The sequence below is a fragment of the Vulpes vulpes genome, chromosome 4 (assembly GCF_048418805.1).
Source record: "Vulpes vulpes isolate BD-2025 chromosome 4, VulVul3, whole genome shotgun sequence".
NCBI lineage: Eukaryota > Metazoa > Chordata > Mammalia > Carnivora > Canidae > Vulpes > Vulpes vulpes.
In genome coordinates, this window is record NC_132783.1 from 1,428,873 (window position 1) to 1,444,596 (window position 15,724).

Here is a 15,724-nt window from a genome sequence, read left to right on the forward strand (position 1 = left end):
GGTCGGTCTTCAGCCACAGGGCTGGTGTGTTTGGAGCTGAGACGGTGATCTTGGAATGAGAGTCAGGCTGCAGATCAATCAGGACCATAGGAAAGGAAGAACTCGTCAATTTTCTTATGCTATTTCTATACCCAGCATAGGATAAGCCCTCAGTGGTGTAATATTTTTCCTAAGAACCACTGAAATTGTTAGCAGAGAATGACGTGACTGCATTTAGAAAAAAAGGAGGCGCATGTGGAGGGATAAAATAGTTTAAGGGACATTGTGGTTGCCTCGGCTGACAATAACGGTGGCGTAGGCCAGGATGGTAGTGGGAGAGATGGAGAAATATACATACACCTGCGAGTTTTTAAGCAGCTAAAATCAACGGGACTTCTTGATGTATTATATCTGGAAGTACGGTGCTCAGGATGACTCCAGCATCCCGGCCTGGCCTGCATGACCAAACAGATCAGTATATGTCATCGATTTAGGGAATGGTGGGGGAGCATGAGGTTTAGAAGAGAAAAAAGGAGCCTCCACTGGTTCTCACTTGAGCCGTCTGGGTCTGTGCTATCCATTACAGTAGACACTTGTATCTATTTAAACTTAAGTTAAAATTTGTTAAAATTAAGGGAAACTGAAAATTCCATCCCTTAGTTACCTTAGTCATTTATCAGATGCTCAGGAGTCACAGATGACTAGTAGTGATCGTATTAAATAGCACAGCTATAGAACAGTTCCATCATCACAGAGAGTTTTACTGGACAACCCAAATGTGGAATAACCAGCAGTGACATCTATAATTTGAAAAAGAGGGCAGCCCCGGTGACCCAGCCGTTTAGCGCCGCCTTTGGCCCAGGGCGTGATCCTGGAGACCCAGGATTGAGTCCCACGTCGGGCTCCCTGCATGGAGCCTGCTTCTCCCTCTGCCTGTGTCTCTGCCTCTCTCTCTCTCTCTCTCTTTGTCTCTCATGAATAAATAAATAAAATCTTTTAAAAAAAGATAAAAAATAAAAAGAAGGGCTACAATATAAAACTCTCCCTTCTTCCTGCCCATTAGAATTTAATGTGGAGAATGAAAAGGTTGACTCTCCCCTAGCAGGTAAAAGATAGAAGATTTTCTCGTTCTTTTTTTCCCAAGTTGTTAGTATCAAGATTCATGTCCTGTGCAGTTATTTCTAGTGGGAATGAGATTGTATAATGTTTCTAATGGAGAATCAATCTAGCCTAGTAGTTTAAAACATGGACACCGAAGACAGAGCTCCTGGGCTCTGCTACTCCAATTCTGCTACTCAAAATCTGGGAGTCCGTGAATAAATTACTTATCTTCTTGAAGTTTCAACGTCCTCATTTATAAAATGAGGAAAATAATAATAACACCTATTTCATTGGGCTGTTGTGCATATTGAATGAGCGAATATTTGTAAAGTTCTTATGATAGTGCTACATAAATAAGCATAATAAACACTGCATAAATATTTGTTAAATCAGTAGAAAATAAGTAATAATTTTGTCCTGTTGCTGACATTCTTGGCAATACTTGTAGCCAAGCTGGCTGGTGAGTGAACACTTCAGCAAAATACTTGAATGAGGCTTCTGTTGAGCTGGATGGAAGTTGCGTTCAGATGAGTCCCTCAGGTGAGAGATTTCAATCCTCCTATTCAGGAAGAAAGCGTACCCTGCCCCTCCCCAGGAATTAAAATGAAAAAGAGCAAGATTTGCAGTCACCAAGCCTGGGCACAAGTCTTGGTTCTGCCACTTACTAGCATCGGACAAATCACTTTACTTCTCACCTCTATTCTTCTCATTCGTCTAGAGCAGCGCGGTTCAATAGAGCTTCCCATGATGATGGAAATGTTCTATAGTGGACGGTCAAGGATGTTAGCCATGCGGCTGTTGCAACTGAATTTTTAGTTGTACTTAGTCCCACTCTGGAACAATTATCTCCAAGGATTGCTTTGAACATAAAAAAGAGACACATTCTATACAGAAGTATTTTTGATTATCTGGAAAACTTATGGTGTCTCCCAAAGATCCCTATTGCCAAGCATTTTATGGAGCCACTCGAATGCCATCTACTCATGAAACTTAACTGCATGATCTCTGCACTCCAGACCCAGGGATGGAAATTGGAAGGAGAAACACCCAGAAATGCTTTCATTTTCTAAAATTACAGGCAGGAATAATGAAAAGGTACCGAAAGGGCCAGCACATTCTCTTGCCTTGCCAGTTGAACTTCCAGGCACAGTTCGTAATTTTCATGGGTACCCGGAATAAAAAGGCGTGTAATTAATAAATGTGGATTGCAGAGAAATTTCACATTATATGCCACCACTTTAAACATCAGTGGGACACTGAGCTGTAAGATATTAAAAAAAAAAAAAAGATGTCACTCATGTTTAATGACTTTAAAACAGACTTCAAAGTGTAAATAAGATGTTACTTAGAGGCAAATAAACACCAAATCGCCTTTATCAAGAACAGCAAATAGATTTTTACAGGTGGAATAAGACATGCTTGTTTTCCCTCATTTTCTTTAACGCCGTTACCTAAAATGAAATGGTGGAGCCTGGCTCTTTATCAGGACACACTGCTTCTGTGATTACAACTAAATCCTTCAGTTACTGTGTCCCAATGTTAGTCTTTGCATATAACTTGGAGCCTTCCTGAGTGTGCAGTACAACAGCCACTTATTTTAATGTCATATGGAAATCAGAGAGAATGGCTGCTGAGAATAGCCAGTCATTTTTCAGTGAAATAGCGACTTAACAGGCTGCAACATTAACCACATGGTCATTTTTTTAGTGCACTTTTTTTTTTAAAGCCCGTGATTTATGGATGTAATTTTTATCCCTGTATGGGTTAAAGCACAGACGGTTTGAATTGTGGGTTGAACATACTGTGAAAAATACTGTGAAATGTGATATCTGTTTGAACTTTGTTCAGTTTTATGGTGTCACCCAACCACTTTATGAAATTGAAACCACCCACCAGTCATTTATGTTGTCTGTTCTTTGACTAGTATTTAATTTTTTTTTCCCTAATAGGTAAAATCTGTTATGATTTCTTTTGAGTTTGATTTAAGGTCTAATTTGGCTTAATGAATGAAAGCAGCTTGGCTGTTACACTTTGCACCCGTGCGTGCCCACATGTACTTTTAGAGCACGATAATTACCAGAAAGCTCCGGTGAAGTTGTAGAGCTATTTTTATTCTATAAAAGGGTATTGTGCAGGTCATTGTAGGGAAATATTTCTATTTACTTAGATAATAACAATTTCAAATAACACTCTAATGCCTTTTTTAACTGGGCCATAGCCTTTGGTATATAAATTTTTATCAGGCTATTAGGTCTTACTACATTCTTGTAAATGAATTAACTATTATGCTCAGGTACTCTTTATTACAATGATTACTTTTCATAATTTCAGGAATTTTTGTATTTGCAGATTTTAAAGTTTTATTATTCTGGGTTCACAATTCTGTTAAAACTAGGTGTTCACATGTGGTGCTTTGGCTCAGCACTACAGAGATTCTTGTGCTTAAACAAGCTAAGCATCTCTATAGTCATTTTTCTTTTGAAGAAGCCCAGAAGGGCGTTGCTGGTGGCTGATGTCAGAGAAATTAATGCCTGTGCTTTCTTCTGGGAGTTTTATGGTTTTGTGTCTCACATTTAGGTCCTTAATCCATTTTAGTTTATTTTTGTGTATAGTGTAAGAAACTGGTCCAGGTTCACTCTTTTGCGTATTGGTGTCCAGTTTTCCCAACTGCATTTGTTGAAGAGACTGTCTTTTTCCTCGTGCATATTCTTTCCTCTTGTTGAAGATTAACCAAGAATATCTGTAAAATATGATGAGAGAGATAAAAGACCATGGAAGAGTCTGAACCTTGTTCTCAGGTTTTTCTATCCCATCCCCTTTCTCCAACTCTTTGTACCAAACAGAGAGGATCATATACCTTTGTGATGGAAACCCTGTTATAGTTGGTGTATTAGTGGGGATTCTCCAGAGAAAAGGAACAAATACCGTGCGTGTATGTTGTAGAGAGACAGACAGACGGAAATAGACGGGACAGAGTTGTTATAAGGAACTAGCTCACATAATCGTGATGGTTGGCACGTCCTAGCACCTTCAGGGTGAGTCCACAGATGAAAACACAGGACAGTCTATGATATAGTGCTGATCCACAGGCCTGTGAGCTTAAAGCCTGGGAAGAGCCAGTGTTTCAATTTGAGTGCAAAGGCAAGAAAAAGCCAGTGTCCCAGTTCAAAGTCAGTCTATCAAGATATCAAAAAGAATTACCTCTTACTCAAGAATGAGCAAGAGGGAATTTTGCTCTATGAGGTCTATGAGGTCTATGGGTCTATGAGGTCTATGCGGTCTATTTGGGTCTATGACCCAAATTAGTGAGGGCAAGGTGCTTTACTCAACATATTAATTTAAATGGTAATCTCACCCAGAAACACCTACCATAGCATTTAACTAAATATCTGGACACTTTGTCCAGCCAAGTTGGACATATAATTTAATCATCACAGTAAGAAATGCCGTATGAAGATACATTTTCAAGTCTTTCTCTATCCCTGAAGAAGACTTGACTAATCCAGAGTCTCAGAGCTAGATGATACAAAGTTGGAGGACTCAACGGTGTCTCATTTATCTATTGCATTTATTCATTTTAACTGGGGCATAACTCAACATTCTACTTCGGGATTAAATTATATTCTGACTTTATCTCAAATTTCAGGGAAATACAAGAACAACAGTCTGCAAGCAGACGTTTCATTCAGTCAGTCCACAGGCCTATATTGAACACTTTCCACAAACTAAGGACTGGAGTAGAACAAAAAGATGAACAAGACAAGTCGGCCACATTCGTGGACCTAGAGAAAATATTCCCCCTGTTGGAATTCCTCCTTGAATACATCATCAGTAGGGTTTAAAACTGTGTTTTTATTTTTATTTTTATTTTTTAAAACTATGTTTTAAATAGAAGATGAACTTTCTCCTTTTTAAACTATGTTCTATTTTAGTGATCTTAAACCAAATTTTATATTTTTTGACCAGCAGAAACTTTTTTCCCCTATAGAACTTGTGCATGGAATTTCAGTATTAATCAAAAAGAAGTTAGTTAGAGCTGGTGGTTGGCTGGGGTAAGGAAAAGGGCCTGGTGCCTGTTCATGTACTTGACTTCTCTCTTGTCAACACCCTCCTCTGTCCCTCTAGCCACAACAGCCCTGGGGGGGTAGGGAACAAAGTTTAAAAACTATTCATCTATTTAACATTCTTGCCAATGTTTTATATGCAAAAACTTTAAAGCAGTTTTGGCTGTTTTCTTCAAGTTTCCCTAAGTCTTAACTTTGTGTTCAATTATTTCTCTTCATCCTTCATAGGCTTGTTTCTTTGTTTTCAATCTCACTTTTCTCTTTATGTTATTCAATAGTTTTGTGTTTCAAGCATATTATGTACTTAGTAGTGCGTTCCTTTATGGGAGGTTCATAATGACTTCCAGAAACCTGCGATTTTGCTGATTAGGAAAAACATGTGTTTTTGAAATACCTAAACGAGGTAAGACAAAACAAGCCATGTAGACAAAAAGTGCACAAGAAGGTTATTTCCAGAGATTGGCATGAATATTTCATCAAGTATCAAGAATATCATACTTTTACAACATCCAAAGTGTTATATTTCTTAAAAAAAAAAGGAGATATTTCCCAAGTAAGCCTTAGCAATCATCTGTGTCCTTTGAGATTTATTTTATCTGATTTACCTTTTATTTTTGTAGGTAGCAAAGCAAAAGGGAATGGATGGCAGTAAGTGCCAAAAAAATGTTTAATGTGTAAGGGGCCTAAGCTTATTAATATTTGAATACTCAGCCTTTTCTTTCCAACGTCTTTTTGTCTACCTCTTGGACTCTAGGAGAGTCCCAGCCTGTTTCTTAAAAGATTTGTTTTAAAGATAGAGCTCTAGTGAGAGCAAAGTAATGAATTCATGAAAGATTGTATGTGTTTAGGAAGGCAGTGGATTTTCCAGGAAGACATTTTTGCTGTTATTGTTGTGAAGTTGCAATTGAAGGAGACAGCTTTTGAAAGCAGAAGTTGTTGTTACTGTGAGTAATTGAGAATGTTTATAGTTGGGAATGAGTATTTTTTAAGAATATTTTTCTGTGGATTAAAAATGCATTTACACAGCTCATCCCTTTCGCCGTTCACACCAAAGGCTTAGTGAAGGTGTGTGTTTAACGGTAACATCGATGCCAAGATTGCGGCCTACAGAAATATGGCATCAGGCAGAGACTGGACTCTATCTGTGGGTCTTGTAATACCAGACACCAATATACACTTGAACATATTCTAGAGAATATCGATTTTCGTGCACTACAACCCTAATAGCTGTTCCATTCTAACTAAAAGTTTCAGAAGTAAAAATATCAAGTTATGGCTTACTTATCTTTTGTTCAAAGTTAACTTTAAAAATACATGAAAGTTTACAAATATAGTCCTAAAAGTCAATAACTCCACTCATTCAGCTTAGGCTCATTAGGTACCTCCCATAAAGAAGGTATAGTATTGTGTGTGTGTGTGTGTGTGTGTGCGCGCGCGTGCGCGCACGTGCGTGTTTCTTTGTTTTTACAGTGGGGTATTTTTTTTTAATTTTTTTTAAATTTTTATTTATTTATGATAGTCACAGAGAGAGAAAGAGAGAGGCAGAGACATAGGCAGAGGGAGAAGCAGGCTCCATGCACCGGGAGCCCGATGTGGGATTCGATCCCAGGTCTCCAGGATCGCGCCCTGGGCCAAAGGCAGGCACCAAACCACTGCACCACCCGGGGATCCCCTACAGTGGGGTATTATATGGGATGAGGAAAGAGTGGACAGAAGGATTATAGTCTAAAAGACTTGGTATTACAGTGACTCTGAGACTAACAAGCTATTTCATTTAGATGCTCCCGTCTGTGAAATGAGAGGTTTCAAATTATCCTCTGAATCTCCTTCCAACTGTAACATTTTGTGAGTTTGTAGTGTTTTATTTTAAACTATATCAAAAGATATATTAAGTCTGTTGCCCTATAACTTGGATAGTCTAACAGGATATTTTGGAATAATCACACTGGAAGAACAGGTGGAAACTGTACAAGTAGTTGTTCCGCCTTTAACATATGTGGGTAAAACATCAAATAATAGGGGAATTCAGTAACATAAAACACATATACATCCACAAAAAGGCCTTTATCATCTATGCACAAAAATATTTATGCTTCTTTAAGCTATATTTAGGATACATATATCAGTAAGACTATTTGTCTAGTGCTTAACCAACCACTAATATATAACTGACAGTGGATGCTAAGAGGGTGCCATTCCTGGGGGAAACCCAACAGCTATTTGGTAGCAGGCCAATCAAGTTGGATCCCCTTGAACTTGGAGAGGACAGCAACTTGTCCTAAGCAGGTGAAACAAAGTCTGAATATGTGCTTACCTTCCCTCCTCACAGTGCCACCGCTGACATCACCCACATCCGACAGTTTACAGAATGCCTGGTCCAATGATAGGGTGTCCCTCATAACACTATTCCTACCAAAGGACACTTGCTATAACAAAGGAAGCGCAGCAGTGAGCTTGCAACTGCTGCATGGCCCACCCTCCAAAAGTCGCAAACCTGATATGGTAGTGGAGTAACGCTAATCATGAAAGGCTCGGCTAAGGCACCGTGCTAGGGGGGGTAAACCGCAAGACTGCAGTGCTGGCCTCCAGGATGAAGTTTGTGTGCTAAACCAGCAGCCAATATAGGATGTTTGTGCCCATCACGGGTAGAACACAGCTCCTGGGAACAGGATGAGCCCTTCTTACAATCACTTACAATGCTCCACTCGTGGATTTGTGCTTCCTTTCCCCACCATGTTAGACTTTGCCAGTTAGAATTCTGGTTCTTGTGGCATGGGGAGGGGCAGTCCTGTCCGTAACCCATAAAGAGTCCCACTTAAGTGGAAGCTATGTTTGGTTCTCATATGATCTGGTGATCATGCATTTTTCACTACAGTGGACTCGCAAAGGTAGCAAGAGAGACCGTACTTACGACCATGAGGAAGTAGGGCTGCTGCTTCATAATCTGGGCAAAGAGAAACAGTAGGTCTGGCACTTAGATGTGCTCCATGCCCAGAGGTGAATGGGGAAGTACAGCAACTAAGATTTCCTAAGAGCAAGGAAACTAAGGGCCTAAACCTGGAATTCATGACTGGGTCGCTTTGCAGGGCAGCAACCTAGACCAGCTGAGATGCCAGTAGAATAGGAGGAAAATCCAGAACGAGTGGTAGAGGAGATTGGTGAGGAACATCCACCAAGGCCCCTACGATCACTGTAATACTGGATATTGTAGCCTGGTTCATTACCTCATTTTGGGGAAGTGCATCTGGCCATCACTTTGAAGGCTTATACTTGAACTCCCTCGTAGGGAGGACACGAGGATGCTGTTTATATGCTACATGGATATCAGAAATGATGGAAGTGTGAGTTCTGCAAGGGGTTGCCTGTCCTGGGCCCAGCTGATATGCTTTTCTATACTGGCTCAGCCCTAAACTTTCCTCAAGTTTTGGCCAGTTTGCTCACTGGAGGGCTCCGAATACTGCTTCCATTGTCACCTATTTCCTAACAACACCAAGCTGCATTGGCCTCCCTCAGGGTGAAGACCAGGCGTTAGCATGCCCCCAATGACATCTGCCATAGAAAGATCCAGAGTGGTTCTGGTACCTATGACCAGACTAGGATAGTTCTGTCCCCACTGGGATATCACTTCCCTAGTGGGCACCCAGAAGAGACAACTGGAAGTGCAGATGAGCTAATGTCCCATAGGATGACTCTTGACCAATGAAATACTGTAAAAGGTATTAAGGTGTTGGCATATAAATGTTTCTTCTTCCATCTAGTAAACTTTTCCAGGGTACTTTGGTTCCATCTGACTTATCTAGAGCTGTTTCACATGACCCAGTAACTAGCCATATTTTCTTATGAAGCTCCACCCAACTCAGTAACCTCCCACTTTGGCTCGGCTTTCTCTTTCTCCTACAAAACTCTTCTTAACCTCCTTCTTGCTAACCTGGGACTGCTTGATCTCGGTCTGTTTCCTAGAGAATGTGGCTTGAGATACAACGCAAGGTTCTCCAATGTCAAAGTTCTTTTTCACTGAGTAAACACATTACCATATAGTATAAACAGCTCTTGCCTTCTCGACTGAAAAGTTTACTGATTTGGGTACACTCGCGTTCAGGCTCTCTTCATTTATTTTAATGCATTGGTGTAATTAATGTTTTTGATTTTTCTTAAACTTAGAACTACTCTCTTCCTATGTCCCATTTTGTTTTCTAACTTTTTCATTACTCTTCTCTGGTTTATTATACCTTTATTCTATAGCTCTCCTGTATTTGAGATTTTTTTTTTTTGATCCAAAGAAACTTTACTTTGCTTCGTTTCTCCCTTTCAGGACGTGCAGCTGTTCAGTGCCGTTTTCTAGAACAAATAAGAACAAATAAGCAGTGAATGCAAGGTTTCATCTATATATTTTTGTATGATTTTTGACATATTGGAGGAGTGTAATAAATTTTAAACAGCAGATTATGGACTCCTTTCAGCTTTTCTCGAGTCGCTCCCCAAGAACACTAAACATTTTTCACCATGCTTTGCTGGGCTTCTCCCCAGCCCAGTGTCCTACGGTCTAGTCCGCGGCTTCACTAGCACCCTTCCTTCCCTCCCTCACCATCTCTCTTTTCATTCTTTCTGAGAAGAATTCAGAGACAACACAAATTGCAAACCTATGGTGCTTTCATTAGTGTTAAATAGGAACACTTAACCAACATTTTCATTATACCTGTATATCGGAAGTAAAGCCTGAAACCTTGTGTTTTAAGTTGATATCACACTTGTGTCTCTCTCACATCTGACCTAACTGCCCAGATTCTTCTAGATTTAGGTATCTCAAGCTTTTGGAATTATTTGTGTTGTTGGTGGTTGTTCTGTCCTGAATTTGAATACTCTGCGATTTGAGTCCACACAGAGAACTCAACTCCCCAGTTCTCCAGCCTCCCCCGGCTCAACTTCAATCATGAACTTCCTTTACTCTCATGGTCTATTAATTAATCACTGTTTTCCCATGAAGGTTGTGTGATGGAAGCTAATCTACGGAAAAGTGAGGAATGAGATTCACAAAAATTGTAAAGACCTCGGATAAAAGATGCAGCAGTACTATGCTGCATCCCCATTGAAACAAAACAAAGGTAGCCACAAACATTTGAAAGCAAGTCACATTTTTGCACACCATCCATTATTCTTGCATTTAACAGGATGTTAAAGATTCTACATCTTCTGAATTTATTAGCTTGGTATTTAGCATGTTTCACAGCCAAAATAGCAAAGAAGGTTCATTATTGCTGGTTAAATTAGCCTCATGAAAATGTTGTTGGTAAAAGGTTACAGAAATGAATAAGAGATCTAACCAAGCAGCATATTAGACCATTTATCATTATAATTTAAAAAGGCATTCTGATGATTTGAATTAACTTGGCTAAAGGATAGAGAATTAGATAAAAGGTAATAATTAAAACCTAAATGGCATGATTAGCTCTTCCTTTTGATAAAGAAAAGACAAAACATATGCATACTGCATTTACTTAAATTGTCTTCTTGAGAGAAACTGAGGCCAATAAATCACACCTGATTATACCACTTATGGGCTTTTAAAAAATTTAACAGCTTTATTACATATACTCTGGATTACTTAAATATCTTGTGATTTCCTCAGACGTAGTCAGAAAGCCCTTCCCACATTATTTATTTTCCACATTATTTTATTTTGGATAACTGAAGCCTAGAATTTAACTTGTTTTTCTACTGAGATTTTAGTGTTTCTTTTTTAACTGAATGTGATAGATGATAGATAGATAGATAGATAGATAGATAGATAGATAGATAAGGGATAGTTAACTTTTGTCATCTTTATGAAGTTTTTATCAGTGAAAACATTTAACTTGTATTGTTTTACCTCTTCAACATTCAGAGCTTTAATGTTTGTGTGAACTAAACTATTAATATCTTCCTTTGTGTTAAAATTATTTTTATTTTAATTCCAATGTATTTGATATGCAGTGTTATATTAATTTTACGTGTACAATATAGTGGTTCAACAATTCCATATGCCACTCAGTGCTCATCAAGATACGTGTACTCTTAATCCCCTTCACCTGTTTCACCCCCTTTGGAAACCATCTGTTTGTTCTCCATAGTTAAGAATCTGTTTATTGATTTGTCTCTTTTTTTTTGTTTTATTTCTTAAATACCACATAAGAGTGAAATCCTATGGTATTTGTCTTTCTCTGGCCTTTTTTGCTTATCATTATACTCTGTAGATCCATTCATGTTGTTGGACATGGCAAGATTTCATTATTTTTTATGGTTGAGTTTTCTATTCTATATATATATATATGTCATGTATATATATATACACATACTTTATGCATCATCTATTCATGGACGCTTGAGCTGCTTCTATAACTTGGCTATTGTAAAATAACAGTGCTATAAACATCGTGTGGCATCTAACCTTTTGATTTAGTGTTTTGTATTCTTTGGATAAATACCCAGGAGTGAAATTGGATCATAGGGTGGTTCTGTTGTTAACTTTTTCAGGATACTCCATACTGTCTTCCACAGTAACTGTACCATTCTGCATTTCCACCAACCGTGTAAGAGGGTTCCTTTCTCTCCATGTGCTCACCAATTCTTGAATCTTGTCTTTTTTATTTTAGTCATTCTGACAAGTGTGAGGTGATACCTCACTGTGGTTTTGATTTGCATTTCCCTGATGATGAGTGATGTTGAACATCTTTTCATATGTCTGTTGGCCATCTACATGTCTTCTCCCCATTCTTTAGTTGGATTATCTATTTTTTTTTTTGATGTTGAGTTGTTTGGATTCTTTATTTATTTAAGATATTAACCCTTCGTTGAATATGTCATTTACAAATATCTTCTCCCATTCTGTCCACTGCCTTTCAGTTTTGTTGGTTGTTTCCTTTGCTGTGCAGAAGTTTTTATTTTGATGTAGTCTCAATAGTTTATTTTTGCCTTTGTTTCTTTTGCCTCAGGAAACATACCTAGGAAGATATTGTTATAGCTTATACAGAAAGATAGAACTTTTTTTCTAATAAGTACATAGAGCTTTCCTGAAACAGATGGTGAATCAATTTCTTATTAGTTTGGCGGTGTTTATTAAGTGTTCCTTGTCTGTGGGCTTAAGATCAGAATAATTATTTTCTCCACTTTTCTATTCTTAACAGAAACCAGGAGCTAAAAGAACTTGGTGAGCTTTCTCCACACTGGGACAATCTACGGAAAAATGTCCTCACTCACTGTGATCAAATGGTGAATATGTACCAAGATATTCTGACAGAACTTAGCAAGGAAACAGGTATGAAAGCAATAACTTATTTGTATCTTCAAACTGAATTACATTCCATGCATGTTAGGTAAAAACAGTAATACACAGTGTTGTTATGCATATAGACAAGCCAAAATAAAATTTAAAGAAACCCTTTTATTTCTCATTCTACTATCTTGGCATGATAGACCAAGAAGAAACAAATTGCACTATTTTACCCCATGGGATTATTATATGAATAACTGAGCATTTTTAAAATTGAATTTCTATAAAGAAAAGTAGCTTACACAGGACATGTTTTCCTTTCTGAAATCCTTGTAACATTTTTCCATGTCACACATACTTCTCAACATACATGCACACATGCACATTTATTATTCATTTACTAATAATGGTCAATTTTTTTTCCTATCTAGGGTCCTCTTTCAAATCAAGCAGCAGCAAAGGAGAGAAAACATTAGAATTTGTTCCCATAAATCTTCATCTGCAAAGAATGCACGTACACAGCCCTCACTTGAAAGGTACTATAATATTCTTTTTTAAGTGGGCAAATTGTGTTAGTGTGTCTTTTTAAAGAAGCTTGACTATTGGCAAAATTTAAAAATTTTAAATTATATAAAGATGAAGATGAAACAATTGAAGTTGATGATGACCCTGAATACTATAAACTGGATTATTAGTATTTTTGTTGCTGTTTCTTTATCATGTTAAAAATATGACACCTGATTGATCATAGATTAATATGAAAAATAAATATTAGCTACCTTAAGTAGTATCAAGGATGGCTGGGATACCTGAGTGGCTCCGTGGTTGAGCATCTCCCTTCGGTTCAGGGTGTGACCCCGGGGTCCTGGGATGCAGTCCCACGTAGGGCTCCCTGCATGGAGCCTGCTTCTCCCTCTGCCTGTGTCTCTGCCTCTCTCTGTGTCTCTCGTGAATGAATAAATAAAATCTTTAAAAAATATATGACTGATAACCATGCTAGTGTTTTGAACTAAGGGGAAAAAAAGGAAAAATAAGGCTTGTTATTTCAAAAAATCAAAGCCCAAAGATAGACTCATAGGCTGTTTTTCTGACTTACTGGTAACTATCAATAGTCACTCCCTTCTTTTTGAGAAAGGAATTTATCACAGAAAAAGTGACAGTGTATTTTACTGTACTCAGATGTGAGAAACATCTGTCAAGGAAAAGTGCATAGATTTTTATAAACATACTTCAGTAAGGTTTATAGTGGATACCATACTGTATTCATTATCATTCTACATAATTCCCTATTTCTTAGTAATATATATTTATTTTTTTAAAGATTTTATTTATTTATTAATGAGAGACAGAGAGAGAGAGAGAGAGACAGAGACAGAGACAGAGAGAGAGAGAGAGAGGCAGAGACACAGGCAGAGGGAGAAGCAGGCTCCATGCAGGGAGCCCGACGTGGACTCGATCCCGGGTCTCCAGGATCACATCCTGGGCTGAAGGCGGCGCCAAACTGCTGAGCCACCCGGGCTGCCCATTAAAGTATATTTAAATATATTCTTCTCATCTCCCTTTTACTTTAACTTATTGCTATATCAATTTTTGTGCATAAGTACAGTGAGTATCTGCTTCTATTCACATATAGCAAAAGTCCCATGTTACACTTTTTGTCCAGCATCGTTAACAAAGCTCTTCACCTCTCTTTCCTCTCAAAAGTCTCCCTGTTTAATGAGAAATGGTGTGGTCATCCTACTAGTACCCATATTCCTAGGGAGTCAAGAGTTACTTTAGACCATCCAGCCCTCTCTGATAAATGTATTGACATACGAACATACAGAACAGATACATCTAAGGACTCATGCTGACATCCTATTTTGTAGCTATTGTCGCAATACAGAAGTTCTAGGTTTTAAAAAGTTAAAATCTGTGTTCTGCCTTAGAATCATCTGAAGTTTTACAACCAGAAAAAATAACCATTTTTCCTGAGTTTGTGCCTATGAGTGTGTATATATGACCAGCTACTGTGTCAGTTTAAGTGTAGTTATACTCATTCTGATGTATAATTGTAGTATCTTTAGTAACCCTTCTCAACTATCTGAAATTTTAACTTGAATCCTTTTTACCAAAAATTATGTCAGTGAAAGAACTGAAATAAAAATGAGATAGATTGGTCCTATCTAGATTGATAGATAGATAGAAGCATTTAGGAAATCTTCCCTGATCACTGATATCTGTCAGTAGTTTGAACATAACATCTATGGTTTTAAAAATCATAAAGACCAAAGTATCAACAAAGAACAAAGAAGCTGGGATCCCTGGGTGGCTCGGCGGTTTAGCACCTGCCTTTGGCCCAGGGTGCGATCCTGGGGTCCCGGGATCAGGTCCCGCGTCGGGCTCCTGGCATGGAGCCTGCTTCTCCCTCCTCCTGTCTCTTATAAAAATTATTATCTAAGTGAGCTCTTACTATACTTATTTCTTGAAAACAAAACAAAAACAGACCATTTATGCTGTGCCTTCCAGGATACTGTCCGAAAAATAGACTAGAGTAAGCTCAGATGAATACAATGTGCTCCGTTTCTGCTTCTCTAATTTGAAAGGAAGAAACTGGCAACTCAAGAAATTTAGAAAAGCAAACATAATTCTCCTAATTAGTTTGGTTTTGGGTATGTATCGGTTTCCTAGAGCTGCTGTAACACAGGACCACAAACCAGATGGCTTAAACGACGACGATTTATTGTCTTACACTCTGAAGGCCAGAAGTCTGAAATCACGGTGTTGGCAGAGGAATGCTCCCCCTGAAGCCTAGAGGGGGACACTTCCTCAACTCTTGCTAGTTTCTGGTAGTTTGCTGGCAATCTTTGCTGTTCCTTGGTTTGTTGGTGCATCTTACCAATCCTCCATCCTCACAGTGTTCTCTTGTGTGTGCATCTTTACATCATCTCTTCCGTGTGTGTCTCTGTGTTCAGGTTTCCCCCTCAAGGACACCATTTGTATTGAATTAGGACCTGACCTAATGACCAGATTTGAACTTGATTACACCTGTAAAGACCGTATTTCCCAATAAGGTCATATTCTAGGATATCTTTCTTGAGGAGTATAAATCAACCCATAATAGCAAGATATATAAAGGAATTTCTTGTGATGACAAATATCAAATAGTATAGACAAAAGCAAAATTTTGATGTTGGGTACAAGTCATAAGCAAGAATATTTTTGACAAAGCAGTTTTCAGGAAGACTGGTTCCTCTTTTTGAAAACCTAAAAGAAAAAATGTGGGAAAAGACTAGATATCCTAATGGCCAATAATTAATGCAAAGGTACTGAATTGTACTACATACTGATTTTT

At 38.3% G+C, this 15,724-nt stretch overlaps 1 protein-coding gene across 7 annotated transcripts in view; it reads left to right on the forward strand.

Moving 5' to 3' along the window:
- INPP4B (inositol polyphosphate-4-phosphatase type II B) overlaps positions 1-15,724 on the forward strand; it is a 440,596-nt gene that overhangs the window by 266,891 nt on the left and 157,981 nt on the right. For all 7 annotated transcript variants that reach the window (XM_072755181.1, XM_072755185.1, XM_072755179.1 and 4 more), the window contains 2 exons: positions 12,305-12,435; positions 12,822-12,926. In XM_072755181.1, coding sequence (XP_072611282.1) covers positions 12,305-12,435; positions 12,822-12,926 — 236 coding nt within the window. The remainder of the gene's footprint in view (positions 1-12,304; positions 12,436-12,821; positions 12,927-15,724) is intronic.